The 16909-nt window shown below is 44.3% G+C and overlaps 1 protein-coding gene across 1 annotated transcript in view; it reads right to left on the reverse strand.

The window, feature by feature from the left end:
- Positions 1-16909, reverse strand: part of PRAG1 (PEAK1 related kinase activating pseudokinase 1) — a 54615-nt gene that overhangs the window by 2301 nt on the left and 35405 nt on the right. The window contains exon 4 of the mRNA XM_021713045.1: positions 7791-8542. Within this exon, the coding sequence (XP_021568720.1) occupies positions 7791-8542 (752 nt within the window). The remainder of the gene's footprint in view (positions 1-7790; positions 8543-16909) is intronic.

The raw sequence follows: 16909 nt of genomic DNA on the forward strand, positions 1-16909 counted from the left end.
ATGTAATTTTTTTTTTTTTTTTGGCAGAGATGGGAGCTTGCTATGTTGTCCAAGTTGGTTGCAAACTCCTGGCTTCTAGAGATCCTCCCATCTCAACCTCTTAAAGTGTTGTGATCACACGCATGAGCCACTGCATCTGGCCAAAGATTTCTTAGATACCACCCCAAGCATAAAATACAAAACTTTATAAACTTAACCTAAAAATTCAGAACTTTTGTGTTTCAAAAGACACCATTAAGAAAAAAATAGGTGGGAGAAAATACCTGCCAAACACGTCAGATAAATAACTTGTATCTAAAATCTCCAAAAATTCTCCCAAACCAAAAACAACAAAAAAACTCTTACAACTCAATAATATGAATATAACACAATAAAAAATAGACAAAAGACATGAATAGACTATTCACCAAATAAATATGTAAATGGCCGTAAGTACATGAAAAGATGCTCAACATTACTAGTTATCAGAGAAATCAAAATAAAAAGCTCAAGGAGATACCAGTCCACACCCACAAGGATGGCTCTAATAAAAGACAGGCAGTAACACATGTCTATGAGGATGTGGAGAAATGGGAACCTTCATACACTGCTGGGGGAATGTAAAATGGCACAGACACTTTGGAACATAATTTGGCAACTCCTTAGAAGGTTAAACATAAAATGACCACATGATGCAGCAAGGGTGTGACCCAGCTGAGAGACATGCAAGTTATTGGTAGGGAGACATCCCTCTGTCCACAGTGTGGGCCGGACAAATTCTCACAAAACCAAGTATAGTTTACACAGGAATCAGTTTTACGCCATCACTCACGCCTAACACAGCAGCTACCTGACAGCCAATGTGTCTGACTGCAGGACTGCCTCCTTCTTGGGGAATCTCAGGGCAGATGCACCCTAAACCTTTTTTTTTTGAGTTGGAGTCTCACTTCGATGCCCAGGTTGGAGTGCAATGGCACACGCATGGCTACCCCAGCATCAACCTGCTGGGCTCTGGCGATCCTTCTACCTCAGCCTTCCAAGTAGCTGGAACTACAGGCGCATGCTACCACACCCAGCTAATTTTTTTTATTTATTGTAGAGACAAGGTCTCGCCAAATTGCCCAGCCTGGTCTTGAACCCGCGGGCTCAGGATTCACTCTCCTAGGTCTCCCAAAGTGCTGGGATTACAGGCTGAGTCACTGAACCTAGCCTGGGCCCTAAACCTTTAGGATTTGGTCAAGTTCTCTCAGGCTGCCCTAGTTTCTAGATCAAGGTAAATACACAATGCCTACTAGCTGGCATGACCTGAGGGGCTGATTCTAATGGCGCTGCTGTGCGGTAGCCACACACTTTTCCTCCAAGAGTGAGTCACAGCAGCTGAAAGAAGACTGAAAATTCTCTAGGGAGTGGAGAACCTCATGAAGTGCTTGCCCAAAGGCACCCTCTGAGCTGAAGGTAGGAATAAACAAGATGGATATGATCTCAAGCTCCTCTGTGGGAAAGGTGCCTGGGGAATCCACCCCACTGTGTCTTCCTCGCCCCTTCCATCCCTTCTTCTTGTACTGATGATAGTGTCAGCCACCTGGGAATCTCTAGCAACCTGAATGTTCACCTGGCGTCCATTCAATTGAAGAGTCTTGAGCCATAATGACCCCCTGTCAGTCATCAGTTTCCCTGTCATTACACTGAAAGAAACTGAAGATAGTAAATAGTCTCCTCTCTCTAATGGATTTTATGCAACCTCACCCATGCTTTATAGAAAGGTAAGGATGAAAGGAAAGGCATCTCATATCTACCTATACAACATTATCCTGCAAACAATCCCAAAATAACGCTTCCTTTGGGCTGCTGTGCTGGAATGATTATGAGGCAGTGCTTAGGAAGCCCAGGATGCTTACAAGTGATGCGTTTAGAAGTTCCATCGCAAGCACCTTTTCGCAGAGATTTGTTTATATCGTAGCCATACAAACCTCAGCATGAAACCTGGCATACAAGAGCTCAGTCTCTGAGGAAACTTTTTAAAAAAGAATTGGGGAGAAATGTGGGTAACATTAAATTTAGCAATCGCTCTATTATAGAGGTAGAATGGGAATAAAAGGGAAGGTCAGTTACCTCAGATACCGCTTCTATTACACTAACAAAAACAATTTTTGGAATACATGTTTGAAGGGCATTATTTCAGGCTCTTTCTTTCTTTTTTTTTCTTCCAGGAACAGGATCTCACTCTGTCACCCCGGCTGGAGTGCAGTGGTGCAATCCTAGCTCACCATAGCCTCTAACTTCTGGACTCAAGTGATCCTCCTGCCTCACCCTACCGAGTAGCTGGGACTACAGGTATATGCCACCATGCCCAGCCAACTAAAAAGAAAATTTCTCTTGTAGAGACAAGATCTTACTATATTGCCCAGATGTGTCTTGAATTCCTAGACACAAGTGATTCTCCTGCCTTGGCCTCCTCAAGTGCTGGCATTACAGGTATTGTGAGCTGCTCTTTCTTATTCTAGCCTACCCATCTGTCCTCAGGTTTTAATTGGCAGTCTTTTGGTGCACTATTTAAACTAAAGGAAATTTGTGGGTGGGAGAGAGTCTTCAAAAAAAATTGCATATAAATCCTCAGTGGTTGGTCAACCACCATCAGCTGTGCCCTCCATGGAAGTATGGGAAAGACATTGCTGTTATCTTCTTACTTCCAAGAGACACATTCTAGAAACCTGCATTTGTGAGGCATTGTGCCAACTATGTGGGTTTCTTGCAGCATCTCATTAAATCTCATTAAACTCAAGGAGAAAGATAGTAATACAGAGGGGAAAACTGAAGCTTCCACAGGATAAATTATTTTCACAAGATTATACAACTGGGAAGTCTTCTAGAGGGCAAAAGCATGAGCTTTGGAGTGAAAAAGATCTGAGTTAAATATGAACTCTGGCCTTTGGAATTACAGGAGATTCTCGTTACTCACGAGAATTATATTCTACTAAGGTCATAAACACTGAATTAGTGAACACTGAACCACTGCTCCTAGAGGGTAAGGTTCCGGAGAGCCTCTGGTCACAGTATTTTCATTAACTATCAGTATGTAACTTGTTTCATGTGTGTTTCTGTTTAGGGACATCTTGTTTAATATACATTGTCGATTCAACCACACAAACTTAGGGCACTAGAGCTCTTGCTTGAACCTAACATATACCTTTTCTCCATGAAATACATCCCAGCCTCATGGTGCTTATGAACACTTGACAGCATTTCAACACTGTTTGGGAAAGTATTTGAAACAACAAAATCACCAAAAAAAGCACACAAATCTGAAAAATGAGACACTAAGTAGACTTGTGTACAGCATGGGGGTTGAAATAAGATGGGAGGGCGTCACCTTGTTCCCCTTCCTCTGGAAACATGTACATCTGGTGACTTCAATTTTTCTCAGCCCTGCACATGTCCACAAATGACTGGAAAGCACTTCAAGTATTGATTTGGAAATTAAAAATACATTTTTTTAGTTAGGCAGATGATTTCATAAATATGTGATCCACGAATAATGAGGATTGATGGTATTTCTACCAAAGCCTGTTATTTCCTCTGGGCAAGGATAGCACCTTCTTCCTAGGGCCATTGGGAGGATAAAATGAAAAAATACAGAGATGGCTCTCAGCACCAGGCCTAGCCCAGAGTGAGCACAATGGAAAAGGTTGCTATGGTGACGGATCTTGTCATTTCAGCTCTTGCCATCTGGTGGTGCTGAGTCTCCCAGAGCCAGCTTGCAGGTATTGCACAAACCCAGAGAGTGCAGCTGCCCGGGGTTCTGGGCGGTGTTTCCAAGGCTCCCTTTTCTCAGGGGTATCAAAGGTCCGGGTTGAGCAAACACTCTGGGCCCAGAGCACCAGTGGAACCACTGACATTTTGCACAGAGATGTAAATGAAGGAGCAGAGTAAATGGCAACCGGGCTGGATGCATTTCAAAATCAGTATGCTGGGCTTCTGGCAAGGCCCCCAGTGTTCTCCGTGGCCGGCCACAGAGAGGGTGCACAGGGTGCATGTTAACTAGCCCCGTGAGCCCTGGGCCAGCACTGGAGATTATTCTACATTGCTGGATATGGGGGTTGGAGGTGGGAAGCAGAGCGATGCGGAGAGGAAGTGGCTTCTTCTCCAACCCCATCTCCATCTCAGCACCCCCCCTCATTTCATTTTCAGGTGCCCTGCACTCAGATTTGAACTCCAGAACACTGCACAGACCCTTGGTTCTGCTCAAATTTCAAATTTTTTGCTGAGTCAAGATTCATTTTAAACTTTAGAAGCAGGGTCTTCATTCACCTGGGCTAAGTCACGTCTGTGCAATAAAAAAAAGACCCAGGGGCTTAACACAGGTTCCTAATTACTGGAGTTCTTCCTGGATGACTGGGAAATGAAACAGCTTCAAAAACACACTCACAGCTAATGATTTTTTTTTCTGCCATATATTCACGAAGTTGGACTACAAGAGCCAGCTTTATCTCCTCATGCTGCAGGGCACGGAGCCCAAGACTGGACGGACTGGACGTTCCAGCCTCCGCCACGAGCAGGTGCCAACTCGCTATTGTTAACTGGAACTGTACAACCAAGGCTCCGTCTGATTTCAGGGCTGGTTCCCTGTTTAACATGTGTGAGTGTAGTAAGCTCAGTCTCAGATGGGCGGCTGGCAGCTGGGAGGGGGGAACCACTCCCCCTCTTACGGGTTCCCAGATGACTGTACTCCGTCTAGACGGGAGCGCTAATGAAGTGGAACAGCTGCACGTGCAAAATGACACTTTAGACCCCCACCATCCCCCCCAGTGACCAGGCCAGGCACATTTGCAAGTTGATATTGTTGCTCCTGGTAATCTTGTTCCAAAAATTACCATACTCTGAATACTGGGTTCTATTCTTCAAATTTTCTTTTTTACATGGCACATAGACATGGTCCCCGAGCTACCAAGATTCCAAGAAAAGTCAAACAGGAAACCCCTGGGACTCTCTTTTTCTTCTTCTTTTTTTTTTTGAGACCTTGCCCTGTCGCCCAGACTGGAATACATTGGTGCGATCCTAGCTCACTGCAGCCTCAAACTTCTGGCCTCAAGGGATCCCCCTGCTTCAGCCTACAAGTAGCGAGAACTATGGGAATGTGCCACCATGCCTGGCTACTTTTCTTTTTTTTAGAGACAAGGTCTCGCTATGCTGTCCAGGTTAGTCTTGAACTCCTGGCCTCAAGCAATCCCCCCACCTCAGCCTCCCAAAGTGCTGGAATTATAGGCATGAGCCACCATACCTTGCCAGGACTCTTCTTTTTAGAAGTTGACCAAAGCTTATCTTTTAGTTTCTTTATGGCTTATATTTCTAATGATATAAGGAGCAATGCTTCTTTTAAACATCCTTTGGGAAAGCTGAATTTCTTCTGCTTTGTATATTAGAGAATATGGCTAATTCTACATTATTATATGAAGCCCTAGAATCCCAGTGGCACAGCACAATCACTTATGGAAATAAATAACAAAGCCCTTTACCCTATGAATTGGATTCAGGCGGCAAAGCCAGGTATCTTGTTGCACGTGGCCCAGCCCCTGAGTTCTTGTTGTGAAGTCACCTCAATTTCTACTCCCTGGGCAAGAGTGATTAAGCCACTTCCACAAGGCTTTTTCCTACTCAAAACAGGTCAGCTTCTCTTGACACTGAATGAGTCCCTGTATTCCGCTCCAGGAGGCAAGGTGAGAGTGACTGATGCCCTTGAACTCAGGAAAGGTTCAAGGTGGATATGGAAGGATGACTCATAGATCACGTTTTCATGTTCATGGGGGCTAGCGAAAGCCAAGAATTTTCTAAACATACCTTCATTCCCTCAACTTTCAAGGAGCTCAAATTTGTATCTCTTACATTAAATGAGAACAGATCCTGGATCTGGGCCCCAGATGCTAATCCTAAGCTAATCGTGTTCCACTCACTGGTGACGCCAAACACAGTGTTCCCCTATTGGGGACAACACCATCCTGAGAAGAAGGGAAACTCTGGGATTCTTTTTCTTTTAATTTTGGTTGAGGGAGTAGCAGGGAAGTATAGCTACCATGAAAGTATAAGTAATAAAGAGACAATGAGGTTCAAGAAATAATACCAGAGAATCTCATTCAGGATGTCTGTGTTTTCCTCCAACTAGTGCCAGCCTTCTTGGCCATAACCCCACTAGCCTTTTGGGCCCTTATACAATAAACAGGGTCTTCTTGGCAGCCACTGTTCTAATTTTTTCAGAGGAAGGCAGCAAATAATTCCTTAGAGCTCCTTGAACATGCCGATCAGAGGTCCCAATCTACATTTTATGGTGGTGCCACAAATTTCTTAAAAAAAAAAAAAATCCCAAAAGAAATTTCATTGCAATATCCTTGGCTAATAGTCATACTTTTTAAAAAATTAGCTGGTAAGCAAATTATCCCACCAAGGACATTTCAAGTTAGTTTACTCATTGATTGTGTTTTTCTAACTGGTGATGAGAGAAGAGAACCAAGGGTATCCCTTCTCACTTCCCACAAAAGCCTGCATTTATAGAAGGGCCATGGACCACCAGGTATTCCAGAAACAGGAAAAGAATATTAAGAGGGTCACAGGAAGAACTGGAATCTATGGTAGAGACCCAGTGGCCCAAAGAGGTACAGACGGCTCAACTAGCTCATGCAGAGAGACACTCTGAAAGAGCAATGGGGTGGGGGTGGCTACGGTCCTGATCCAGTATTAAGGGTTAAAGAGTTGTACTACCTTGGGCTAGACACTTCACTTCTCTGAACTTCATTTATCTTAGTGATAGGATCATAACATAGGCTTTGGAGACAGATAAATCCATTTCAATCCATTTCAGTCACCAACTATCTGTGGGCAAATGACACAATCAATTTGAGCCTAAGATTCCCCATCTGTATAGAACCTACTTATCATGCAGAATTACTGTTAGGATTAGAAATAATGTGGTTAATACATCCAGCCAAGAGTCTAGTTGTTCAGTGAATGCTCAATAAATGTGATTATTACTCTTATTGTTTAAGGTGATGCCTAGGTCTAATGCTCCTTCTGGCTCTAGGAGCAGAAGAATGGTATCTTTTTCTTTTTTTTTTTTTTGAGTTAGAGTCTCACTCCATCCCCCAGGCTGGAGTGCAGTGGCATGTTCATGGCCACCCCGGCATCAACCTGCTGGGCCCAGGCTATCCTTCCACTTCAGCCTTCTAAGTAGCCAGAACTACAGGCATGCACTATCATGCCCTGCCAATTTTTTGACTTACTGTAGAGATGAGTTCTCGCCAAGTTGTCCAGGCTGTTCTCGAACCCGTGGGTTCAGGCAATCCCCTCACCTTGACCTCCCAAAGTGCTGGGATTACAGGCTTGAGCCACCATGCCCAGCCAAGAATGATATCTTAATTGTCCATTTCCCTTGCTAGATTATAAGATCCACAAGGAACTTTATGTTCACTCCTATACACTCAGATCATAGCAAAATACCTGGCATATAGTTGGCTCTCAAAACAAACCTGCTGAAGAAATAAATAAACGGTTGCATTAAAAGGCAATTGTTTTCTTAATCCATCTAGATCACATAGTTTCACGCCTGAAAACACAAAATGCATCTTATATTCATACTACAAATCTCATTGCACCATGTCCTGGGGCAGACAATGCAATCCCTGAGCACTCAGTGTTAAAAGGCCGCTTAGGACTCAACCCTCCTCCCAGAGCCCAGAGAGGGAAAATGACTTGCTCAAGCTACAATTCTGCCTAGCCAGGACCAGTTAATGGTCAGCAGAATGGAAGGAGGGGGTGGTACCTACTTTCACAGCATAGGTGCTACCAGGGTCCTCGGAGCAGGTGGCACAGTAATAAATGGCATCCCCCGAGTCACAGCAGGGCTTGTTACAAGTCAGCTTGAAGAGCGACCAGTTATTCTCATTGAAGTGGAGCTCCTTCTTCTGGCCACCCATAAAGAGGTCCTCACACTTGGCTACGAGGCGGGCCAGGGACTGGGTGTAGAGCCCCCCGAGCTTGGCGTAGGTGCCCTCCTTGCTGCTGATGCTGCTCAGGAGACTGTGGAGCTGAAGCTGGGTGCTGCCGGTGGAGGTCTGGCTGGATACGCTCAGCTGGGAGGATGAGGCGGAGGGGGCCCCTTTGCACTGGAGGCTGGGGCTCCCACAGCCGCTTCGGCTGCCCACCAGCCCTGCTGCTGGGACCCAGTGGCCATTGCCTTTGAAGGCTTTCTCCAGGGGCTCAGAAGAGGAGAAGGTATGATGGTGGCGGCTCCCGGAGCTCAGGGAACAGCTAAAGTGAGACTCGTCGTGGACGTTGGTTTCTGAGTGGCTTAGGTTCAGCCTGGGGCTTGTTGTTCGGGGCTTGGGGGAGCCTTGGGTCCAGAAGAAGCCATCTGGGGAAGAGGCTGCCCGGCTCACTATCTTTTTCTGGGGGAGTGGAGGGGGCTTCACGGGGCCACTGGGGGACACATCCTCGGTGGAGCCTGAAGTAAATGGAACCAGAGCAAAGAGCTTCTTCCCACCATTGGTGGGCGAGTGAGCCGGCTCGTAGGATGGACCTATGGAAAGGAGAAACAACCAGCAGGCTAAGGCCAACGCTATGCAGTTTCAGGTCCTGCAGACTCCCTCCCTCCCTGCCTCCCTCTCTCTCCTTCTCCCCTTTCGTTGTCACAGCAATTGTATTTTACTTCTCTTCTATTTCTCAAATAGACAATATGTACACAGTAGAAAAACACACAATTGCAAAAAAGGTACACCTTGACAATGAAGTCTCCCACCCTGTCCCTTAGCACCCAGCCTTTCTCATCAGCGGAAACTGCTTCCAGCAGTTTCTCCTGCATCTTCCCAACAATCCAAACCAATGTTATGTGCGTGTGCTCACACACCTAAGAGAGAACAAATGCTGCCCACTGTTTGGAATACTACTTTTCTTTCACATCTTGGAGAGATTTCACACCAGATGCACAGATCTCTCTAATTCTTTTAAACAGTCATATCATAATATATCACATGTGTCATAATTTATTTAACTCAAGTTATTTAACCATTATTTATTTAATCCCACTAGATGAACACTTAGGTTTTTCCCAATATTTTGCAAACAATGCTACAACAGCAATAATAAACTTGAACATGTGTGGTCTGATTGGATTTTTATAAGTAAGGTTTACAGAAGGTACAGTTTACCTGTAGCTAAATTCTCCCTCTCTAGTGTACAGTTCTTTGAGTTTTCACAAACTCCTTGTTGGCCTGGGAGGCAGAGGAGTTCTACAGGCATTTTAAAAAGCAGGAGAATATGATTTTATAAATGAGGCAGCAGATCTTAAAGGAAAGAAGTCTTTCCAAGGCCTGTAGTTCCCAGAGTGGTGCACGTGGATACACATTCTGACTAGGGGAAGGTTCACCCAAGGTCGCAGGTGCCTGCAGGGTATGGGGACATTCAGAAAACTTGTCTAGGCAGAACACAAGATGCTGGGATGAAGGACAAGTTTATACAAGGTGACAGTTGGACCTCATCCTTTCTATCAACATATAAAATAGTAGCTTCACAAAGAAACAAGAACTTACATACAAACTACACAGAAAACAGATATGCCCAGCTGGAGAGGGAAAAGGGCAAACTGAAATAATACTCATTTTCTTTATTCTAAGAACTGACTCTAAAATGTATCTGCTATTTTTTTTTTCTTTTCTGGCTCATGTATATTGTATCTGCTATTTTAATAATAGCTTTTCATTTTATTTTACTTTTTTGAGTCTGGGTCTCACTCTGTTGCCCAGGCTGGAGTGCAATGGGGTGATCACAGCTCACTGCAGCCTCCAACTCCTGGGCTTAAGCGATCCTTCTGCTTCAGGCTCTCAAGTAGCTAGGATTACAGGTGTGCACCACCATGCCAACTAGTTTTTTAATTTTTTTGGTAGAGATGATATCTAGCTATGTTGCCTAGTCTGGTCTCAAACACTTCGGCTCAAGCAGTTCTCCTAACTTAGCCTCCCAAAGCGTTGGGATCACAGGTGTGAGCTACCACGCCTGGTCTTAATAACAGCTTTGAAGTAGATTTAAAAAAAAAAAATTAACTATATTCATAGGTTGTAAAAGGCATTGTATTTTCCTAGAGGTTAAAATGTGAAAGAAATACAGCACTGAGATTTCAGGAAGTAGGAACTTATGATGTGGACACCTCCCTGAGTTCACTGTGCCAAGGCACCTTAAGGGCAGAACACGTAGTGTCTCTATGCCTCTCCCCACCCAGCAGAGGGACCATAATGAAAGAGACACAGCAAACACATGGGTCCGAGGCAAGGGGTGACAGCCTACAAAGGAGGCAAATTGTGAGTCTTGTGTCACCTCACTGAGATGCACATGATCTTTCTGGGGCTGCTCCTGAGTAGTTAATAACCTTCCACGCCCACACTGAGCTCTTTCCTGCTTCCTCCAACCCACATGGGAGCAGAATGAACCTCTGAGGCACAAACACCAGCTCCAAGCCCTCAGATCAGGGATCTCCTTTCCGTGGCTCCATGGGGAGGAGGGTCTCTCTAGGGAACAAGATGAACGGCCCTGGGCTGACATTCAAGCTCCAGCCTCGCTGACCAGGGCAGCATCTGTGGGTGACATCAGGAGCCTCCTGCCCTGCACAATCTCGAGGGCAAAGCTCGTAGGAGGACACAGTCAGTGCACGCAGCTTGCTGAACACAGGAGCTGACAACTGATGGATTTATGCAGAGAGAAGCTCTGGGCAGTAGAACAGGGCTCTTGGGCCTCACAGCCACACCCTCCCTGGCTCCAGCTCCATGGTCTCTCACCAGATCCCAGAGCTGACGCTTCTCGCGCTTTCCTCACCCACTTCCCTGTCTGCACTAGGCAATCCCTCTTGCTTCCCAGTGGATTATCAAGATCATGGCCAGTTGTCCCTCCCATGTTGCCCTGCTTTGCTAATGATGGGTGGGGGTTCCTGCCAGCAAGGCTGAATGAGTGATTTATACCCCTTCCAGGAGGGCACAGGTTCACAATAAATCAAGCGGCAGTGGCGTACTCTGGACCAGTCAGTTTCACATGCCTGTGAATTTTCCCCTCAATGGTTAGAATGGAGAGTGCACAAGAAATAGCCAGCCAGGGGATGGGGGGTCCTGATCACAGCAGATTTTGGCAGGAGTTCATAGGTCTCCCATCCCACACTCCCCAGGAAAGCAAAAGGGACAGACAGAGGCTAAGGGGGATGATTCACTTCCTCTCCCTCCTCCCTCTGGCAGAAGAGGCTGAGAGAGGAGGAGGATCACTTACGATCTCCTCAGCTAAAAAAGGGGGAGCAGGACCACCCACCCGAGAGACTCTCAAAGAACAGTAAGTAAGCATCAGTCACCAAACCCCGGCCTGATAGCCAAGAGGGTCGGAAGCGGTGAGCACACATCTATTTCCTGTCCTTTTTTGCATTTCAGGCAGAATAAATTGTTACCACCGAGGTGTCTGATTTTCAATTTATCAACACAGCAGTCACTGGAGGGTGGGGGGTGGGAGTAGGGTGTGATCAGATGCCTAGTGAATGCTTTCATCAGTGCCCACAGTGACAGGGATAGCCTGCCTATGGTCAGAATAGCTTTGGTCCCCAGACCAACTGGCCAGGGAGGTTTATAACAGATCAGTTTATTGGCTAGTGCCTTCTTTAAGTCTTGGGCTTGTTTTCCTATCTTGATTGGCTTTGTCTTCCTTGTCTTTAATGTAAGCCTCCCTTGATGCTTCCGATATACCCCTTCTGCTTCTACTCTGACTTGAAGTTGAACAGGGGAATGAACTCCTCACTAGTTGTCCACCTTCCTGGGTGAACTTTGTCCTTTAAGAAAAATGATCAGATTGCATCGTTGGGAAGGTCCCTTAAGCATGAATAGTCTATAATTTCAGCCACTCTCTCCATTTCCAACCTCTCGGAACATGTATACTGTCTCAAAGCTGCCCATGAAATCAATTACCTCTAGGCAGATGGTTATCTTGCTTCAGTAGTTCTTCTCTCTATCTCTAGTTCACACAGATTGCCACTGGCAAACTTTTGGACCGGTATGAATAGCAAGAATCTTGTTAAAAAACAATCTGTAGGCTGGGCACCATGGCTTACACCTATAACCCCAGCATTTTGGGAGGCAAAGGTAGGAGGATCACTTGAGGCCAGGAGTTCAAAACCAGCCTGGGACACTCTCTTTACAAAAAAAAAAAAAAATTTAAAATAAAACTAACTGGGCGTGGGGGCTCACGCCTGTAGTCCCAGCTACTTGGGAGCCTGAGGTGGGAAGATCACTTGAGCCCAGGAGTTCAAGACCAGTCTGGGCAACAAAGTGAGACCCCCATCTCTACCAAAAAAAAATCTGTAAAACTTCTGATTCCCTGGATTACTAAAGAGAATCAAGAGATTCTGATTCAGACTGGTGAGGTCCAGCACAAAAAACACTTCATGTGTTCAGGTAGCTGGAACGAAGCGATTTTCTGCTTTGCCCTATACTATGTTCTCTTGCTTTCCTCTGGGAGCTGTTAGTCTGTGGCTTAGATTAGATTTCTAGCACACAACTGCTTGGGTAAATCTGGCAAGAGGTATTAGGTATTAGGAGGGAGGTGTGGCTCCAAGGATTAGCACATGGGCTAGCTAATTTTTCTTGATTTCCGAGATGTTGTTTGTCACCAACACTCCCTCCATGATGCAGGTACTCATCAGAGAATGACGATGCCTAACCAAATGCTCCCCAACTACACACCTGCCCAGCAGAGGTAAAGCTTTATCAGGTGAAGTAAAGATCACCTGAAATGTGGCTTTGCACGGATAACTGGGCATTATGTAAACATACTATGATGTTTGTATTCCAGAAAATAAATGTGCCTGGTTCCGTGACAGGGAGACCACCTTCCAACCCAATGCATGTGTGTGAACTAACAGATCCTTAAAATTGTCCAGGTGTGGAAAAATAGCTGGTGAGAGGTCACAAATCACTCCGGAAGTCCCCAGTCCCTCAGGATCCTACAGCTTCTCAGGTGGTAATATTTTTAGGGCCACTTTGCAATAGGTGCTAACATGTAGCCCTTCTTGATGAAACTGGTTTCTTCACCATGTGGCAAGCCATAGCTGTTCTCTATGGGATCAGAGGGCACACTTGAAGACCCACTGTCATTTTCTTGACTCATACTTAGGGAACTACCTCTCCATAAACACAGCCTTAGGCAACATGGCAGCTAGATTCTTACTATTTGCAGCAGCTGCCACGCTCTGGACTTAGAAAAACAGGAAGGAAAGGGAGCAAATAAACCTCGGCACTTAAAATAGTTCAAATTGACAAGCAAACCACTGGTTCAGAAAAATCTGCCTAAAAAATCCTAAACAACTTTGGCCGACAGCCCATATTCTCAGGAGTCAGATCCAATGGGACATGAGATCAATTCAAGTCCACCTCGGCCTCATCTGTAGGTGTTAGAGGCTGCTTTCAAAAGGAAACAGAGGATATAAAAAGGGGTGGGAATGGAAAACACTTTTCTGGGAACTCCGCCTACATCTTGGTTACATCACTGGTAGGTTTTAAAATAATTTTGCATACTAATTGGATTAGAGGGCTCCAGATCCCAGTTCCTAAGTTTTCCTTCCAATTCCCAATTCTGCATACAAAGAAAGTTTCCAGCTATGGACTAGAGAACACCCTGACTCTTTTAAGTGAGCATGCTTTCTTTTAGGGAAGAGAAAGTGTTTCTAGTGGGAAGCTACACATCACATATGGTGCAATGGGTGGGATCATAAAAAGACCAAGCGAAAGGTATACTAGTTTAGCGTCATTATATTTAGAAAGCAGAGATGAGAAATCAGGATTTCAATGATTGGGAAGAACAACTTAACCCCTCTGCAAAAATGCAGGCCAAAAGTTCAAACATGGTTCTGTGAGGTTTTCCTTATTATAGAGTCCTCTCTTCTTGCTGGGTTTTAATAGGCACTTTCTTTGTTCTCTGCAGCCAAAATGAGAGCTGAGCTTACAGAGGAAGTGGTCAGTCCTGTTTTGGTTCCTTCTGTGCACAGACAGTTCTGCTGTCTGATAGCAGCTGGGTCAGAGTAAATGTAATGGTAAAAAACAGAGTCCCCAACAAAGTTTCACCAAGCTCTAGCTTTTGTGTTTGACTCTTGTCCAACTTTGAGTAAGATAAAGCAAACTGAATTTTCTTTTGTTGGAAAAACTTGGGAGTATTCTGTGGATTGATTTTTTAAAAAATGAGAATAATACATTGTAGAGCTAGAAATGGCTATATAGATTCATTCATTCATTCATTCATTCATTCAGTATCTCTTGAGCACCTACTAAGTGTAAGCCATTGAGGTTAAAACAGACAGAGAAAACCCTGCCTATGCCCTGTGGCCTAGTTCAGTCCTCTCATATTAGAGGTGAGAAAACTAAAGCCTCTGTGTAAGCACCTTGCCAACGTCACACAAGAAGTGGCAGTCATGAAGGTTTCTGCCAACTTTGCTTAGCACTCCCCTAAATGGAGGGTAGGAAGAGTAAGGGCAGAGGGATGCTCTGGCTTCCATCGAATGTGTTCCTTCAAAGGAAAATTGTGCAATCTCTTGTTTGGTTCCACAGTCAGAACAGGCTCAACATTAAATGTAGGGGAAAAAAATAAAGGAGGCTTTGCTTTTTCAAGAAGATAAACGTGGTCTGAAACTACAAGCATGTTATTAGCATTTTACAACTGGATGGAAAATGTGGCATTTGTGAGGTGTCTCCCCAGACCACTTAATCATCCCAGGAAACAATAATCAAGACTGAATGTGATTTACATGCAAAAGAAGAGAAGCTGGTCTCAGTTTGGAAAACAGGCTCAAGGTGCCTTGTAGGTTCTGGAATTATGAGCTTTCAATTTCCTGTTATAACATAATCGCTAAGGGTTTTCTTCCAAGTTAGTAAAATTTAAAGTTAGTTAAAAGCACTTTTCAGATGCTGTTGATGGAAGGCTAAATTGACATTTTTAAAGGATAATTCATAATATCTATTTAAGTTACACGTACACTTTGACATATCAATTGCATTTCTAAGCATTTAGCTTACAGATTTGCTCGCCAAATCACTCCAATGCATGTCACAGGGTCACACTGTTGCCTTCTAACAAAAACAAACTAAACATACATTGGTAAAAGAAAGATTTATAACCAATTCATACAATGAAAAAATACGCAGCAATTTTTTAAATGAAGCAGACCTAGAAGTTCTGATTTGAAAGACTTGCTCAAGATATATAAAGTATAAAAATGTGTAAAACTGAATTTCATGTTTGACTACAGATACAACTTCTAGGATAATATAAAAAGTGTTAAAAGCGGTAGTAGGAACTGGGACGGGGTGTCAGAAAACTGATTTTTCATTCCATACCTTTCTTCATTGTTGGAATTTTTATCATAGATGTATTCACTTGATGAAGAAATAATGTATGGTTTAAAATTCAGCTTATGGGAATAGTTTAAACTAAGTTGAATCTTTACTTCAGTGATATTAGGGTTCAGGCCACAGAAAATTTTAAAAAGGAATATCTTTTTATTTGGGACACTGCACCCCTCCCCACTCCCTTCCTGCTTGATTTTTCTTCCAGTATTTGCTGTCAGCTGACACTCTAGCTACTCACTCCTTCATCTTCTAACTTCCATCACGCCCCACTGGAATGTACACCTCCTAAAAGAAGGGACTGGGAATTTGTTTTCACTGCACGATCTTCAGCATCTATAACTGTACCCTGCATAGAGTTTCCATTCAACAAATGTCTAGCAGGTGAATGACTGAATTAATGTACATTTAAAAAATCTGCCCGGCTTTACTGTTGAAAAACATAAGCTGACTACTGTCAAGATGTTTAATTAGCTTTCTGGTATCTCAGGTTTGCTAGCTATGAAAAGAAGAATAATATCACTGCTCTGGTATAAATATTCAGGTGAGTTTGTACATACATACTTTGTATTGCCAGACCTCTTATCTATTGCTGGTGCCAATGGTTTCAGTGTAACAGAGAACTCTCTAATTTCCTCTAATCTCCTAGCCTTCAAACGGGTTTGTTGAACTGAATTTTAATGTTATCAAAAAGGGAAATAATCTCATTGCCACACTGGGTTTGCATATTTAAAAGTACAAGTTTGCATATTTAAAAGTACAATTTGCATATTTAAAGCACAAGAGCTTCGTTTTTTTGTTTGTTTGTTTGTCTGTTTGTTTTTGAGTTGAAATCTCACTCTGTTGCCCAGACTGGAGTGCAGTGGCCACTCCAGGCCACCGCAGCCTTGACCTGCTGGGCTCCAGTGATCCTTCTGCTCAGTCTTCCAAGTAGCTGGAACTACAGGCATGCTATCACGACCAGCTAATTTTTTGGTTTATTGTAGAAATGAGGTCTCGCCAAGTTGTCCAGGCGGGTCTCAAACCCTCGGGCTCAGGCAATCCACTCACCTCGGCCTCCCAAAGTCGCGGGATTACAGGCTGAGCCACTGAGCCCGGCGAGCTTCGTTTTTTTTTTAAGATCAAAACTATTATCTTATCTTTTTATTATTTACTTATTTATTTATATTTTTATTTCTTTGTCTATTTTTTGAATAGGGATCTCTGTTGCCCAGGCTAGAGCGCAGTGGCATGGTCACGATGATCATGGCTCATGGCAGCCTCGACCTCCTGGGCTCAGATGATCCTTCTGCCTCAGCCTCCCAAGTAGCTGAGACTACCAGTGCACACCACCATGCCTGGCTAATTTTTTGGGTTTTTTTGTAGAGACAGGGTCTTGCTATGTTGCCCAGGCTGGTCTTGTGCTCCTAGGCTCAAGCAATCCTCCTGCTTTGGCCTCCCAAAGTGCTGGGATTGTAGGCATGAACCACTGCATCTGGCCCCTACAAGAGCCTTCCTCTGGCCCAATTTCTGATGCTCATTTTGCTGCTCAC

The sequence above is a fragment of the Carlito syrichta genome, unplaced genomic scaffold, assembly GCF_000164805.1.
Source record: "Carlito syrichta isolate Samal-C Ts95f unplaced genomic scaffold, Tarsius_syrichta-2.0.1 Scaffold91564, whole genome shotgun sequence".
Taxonomy (NCBI): domain Eukaryota; kingdom Metazoa; phylum Chordata; class Mammalia; order Primates; family Tarsiidae; genus Carlito; species Carlito syrichta.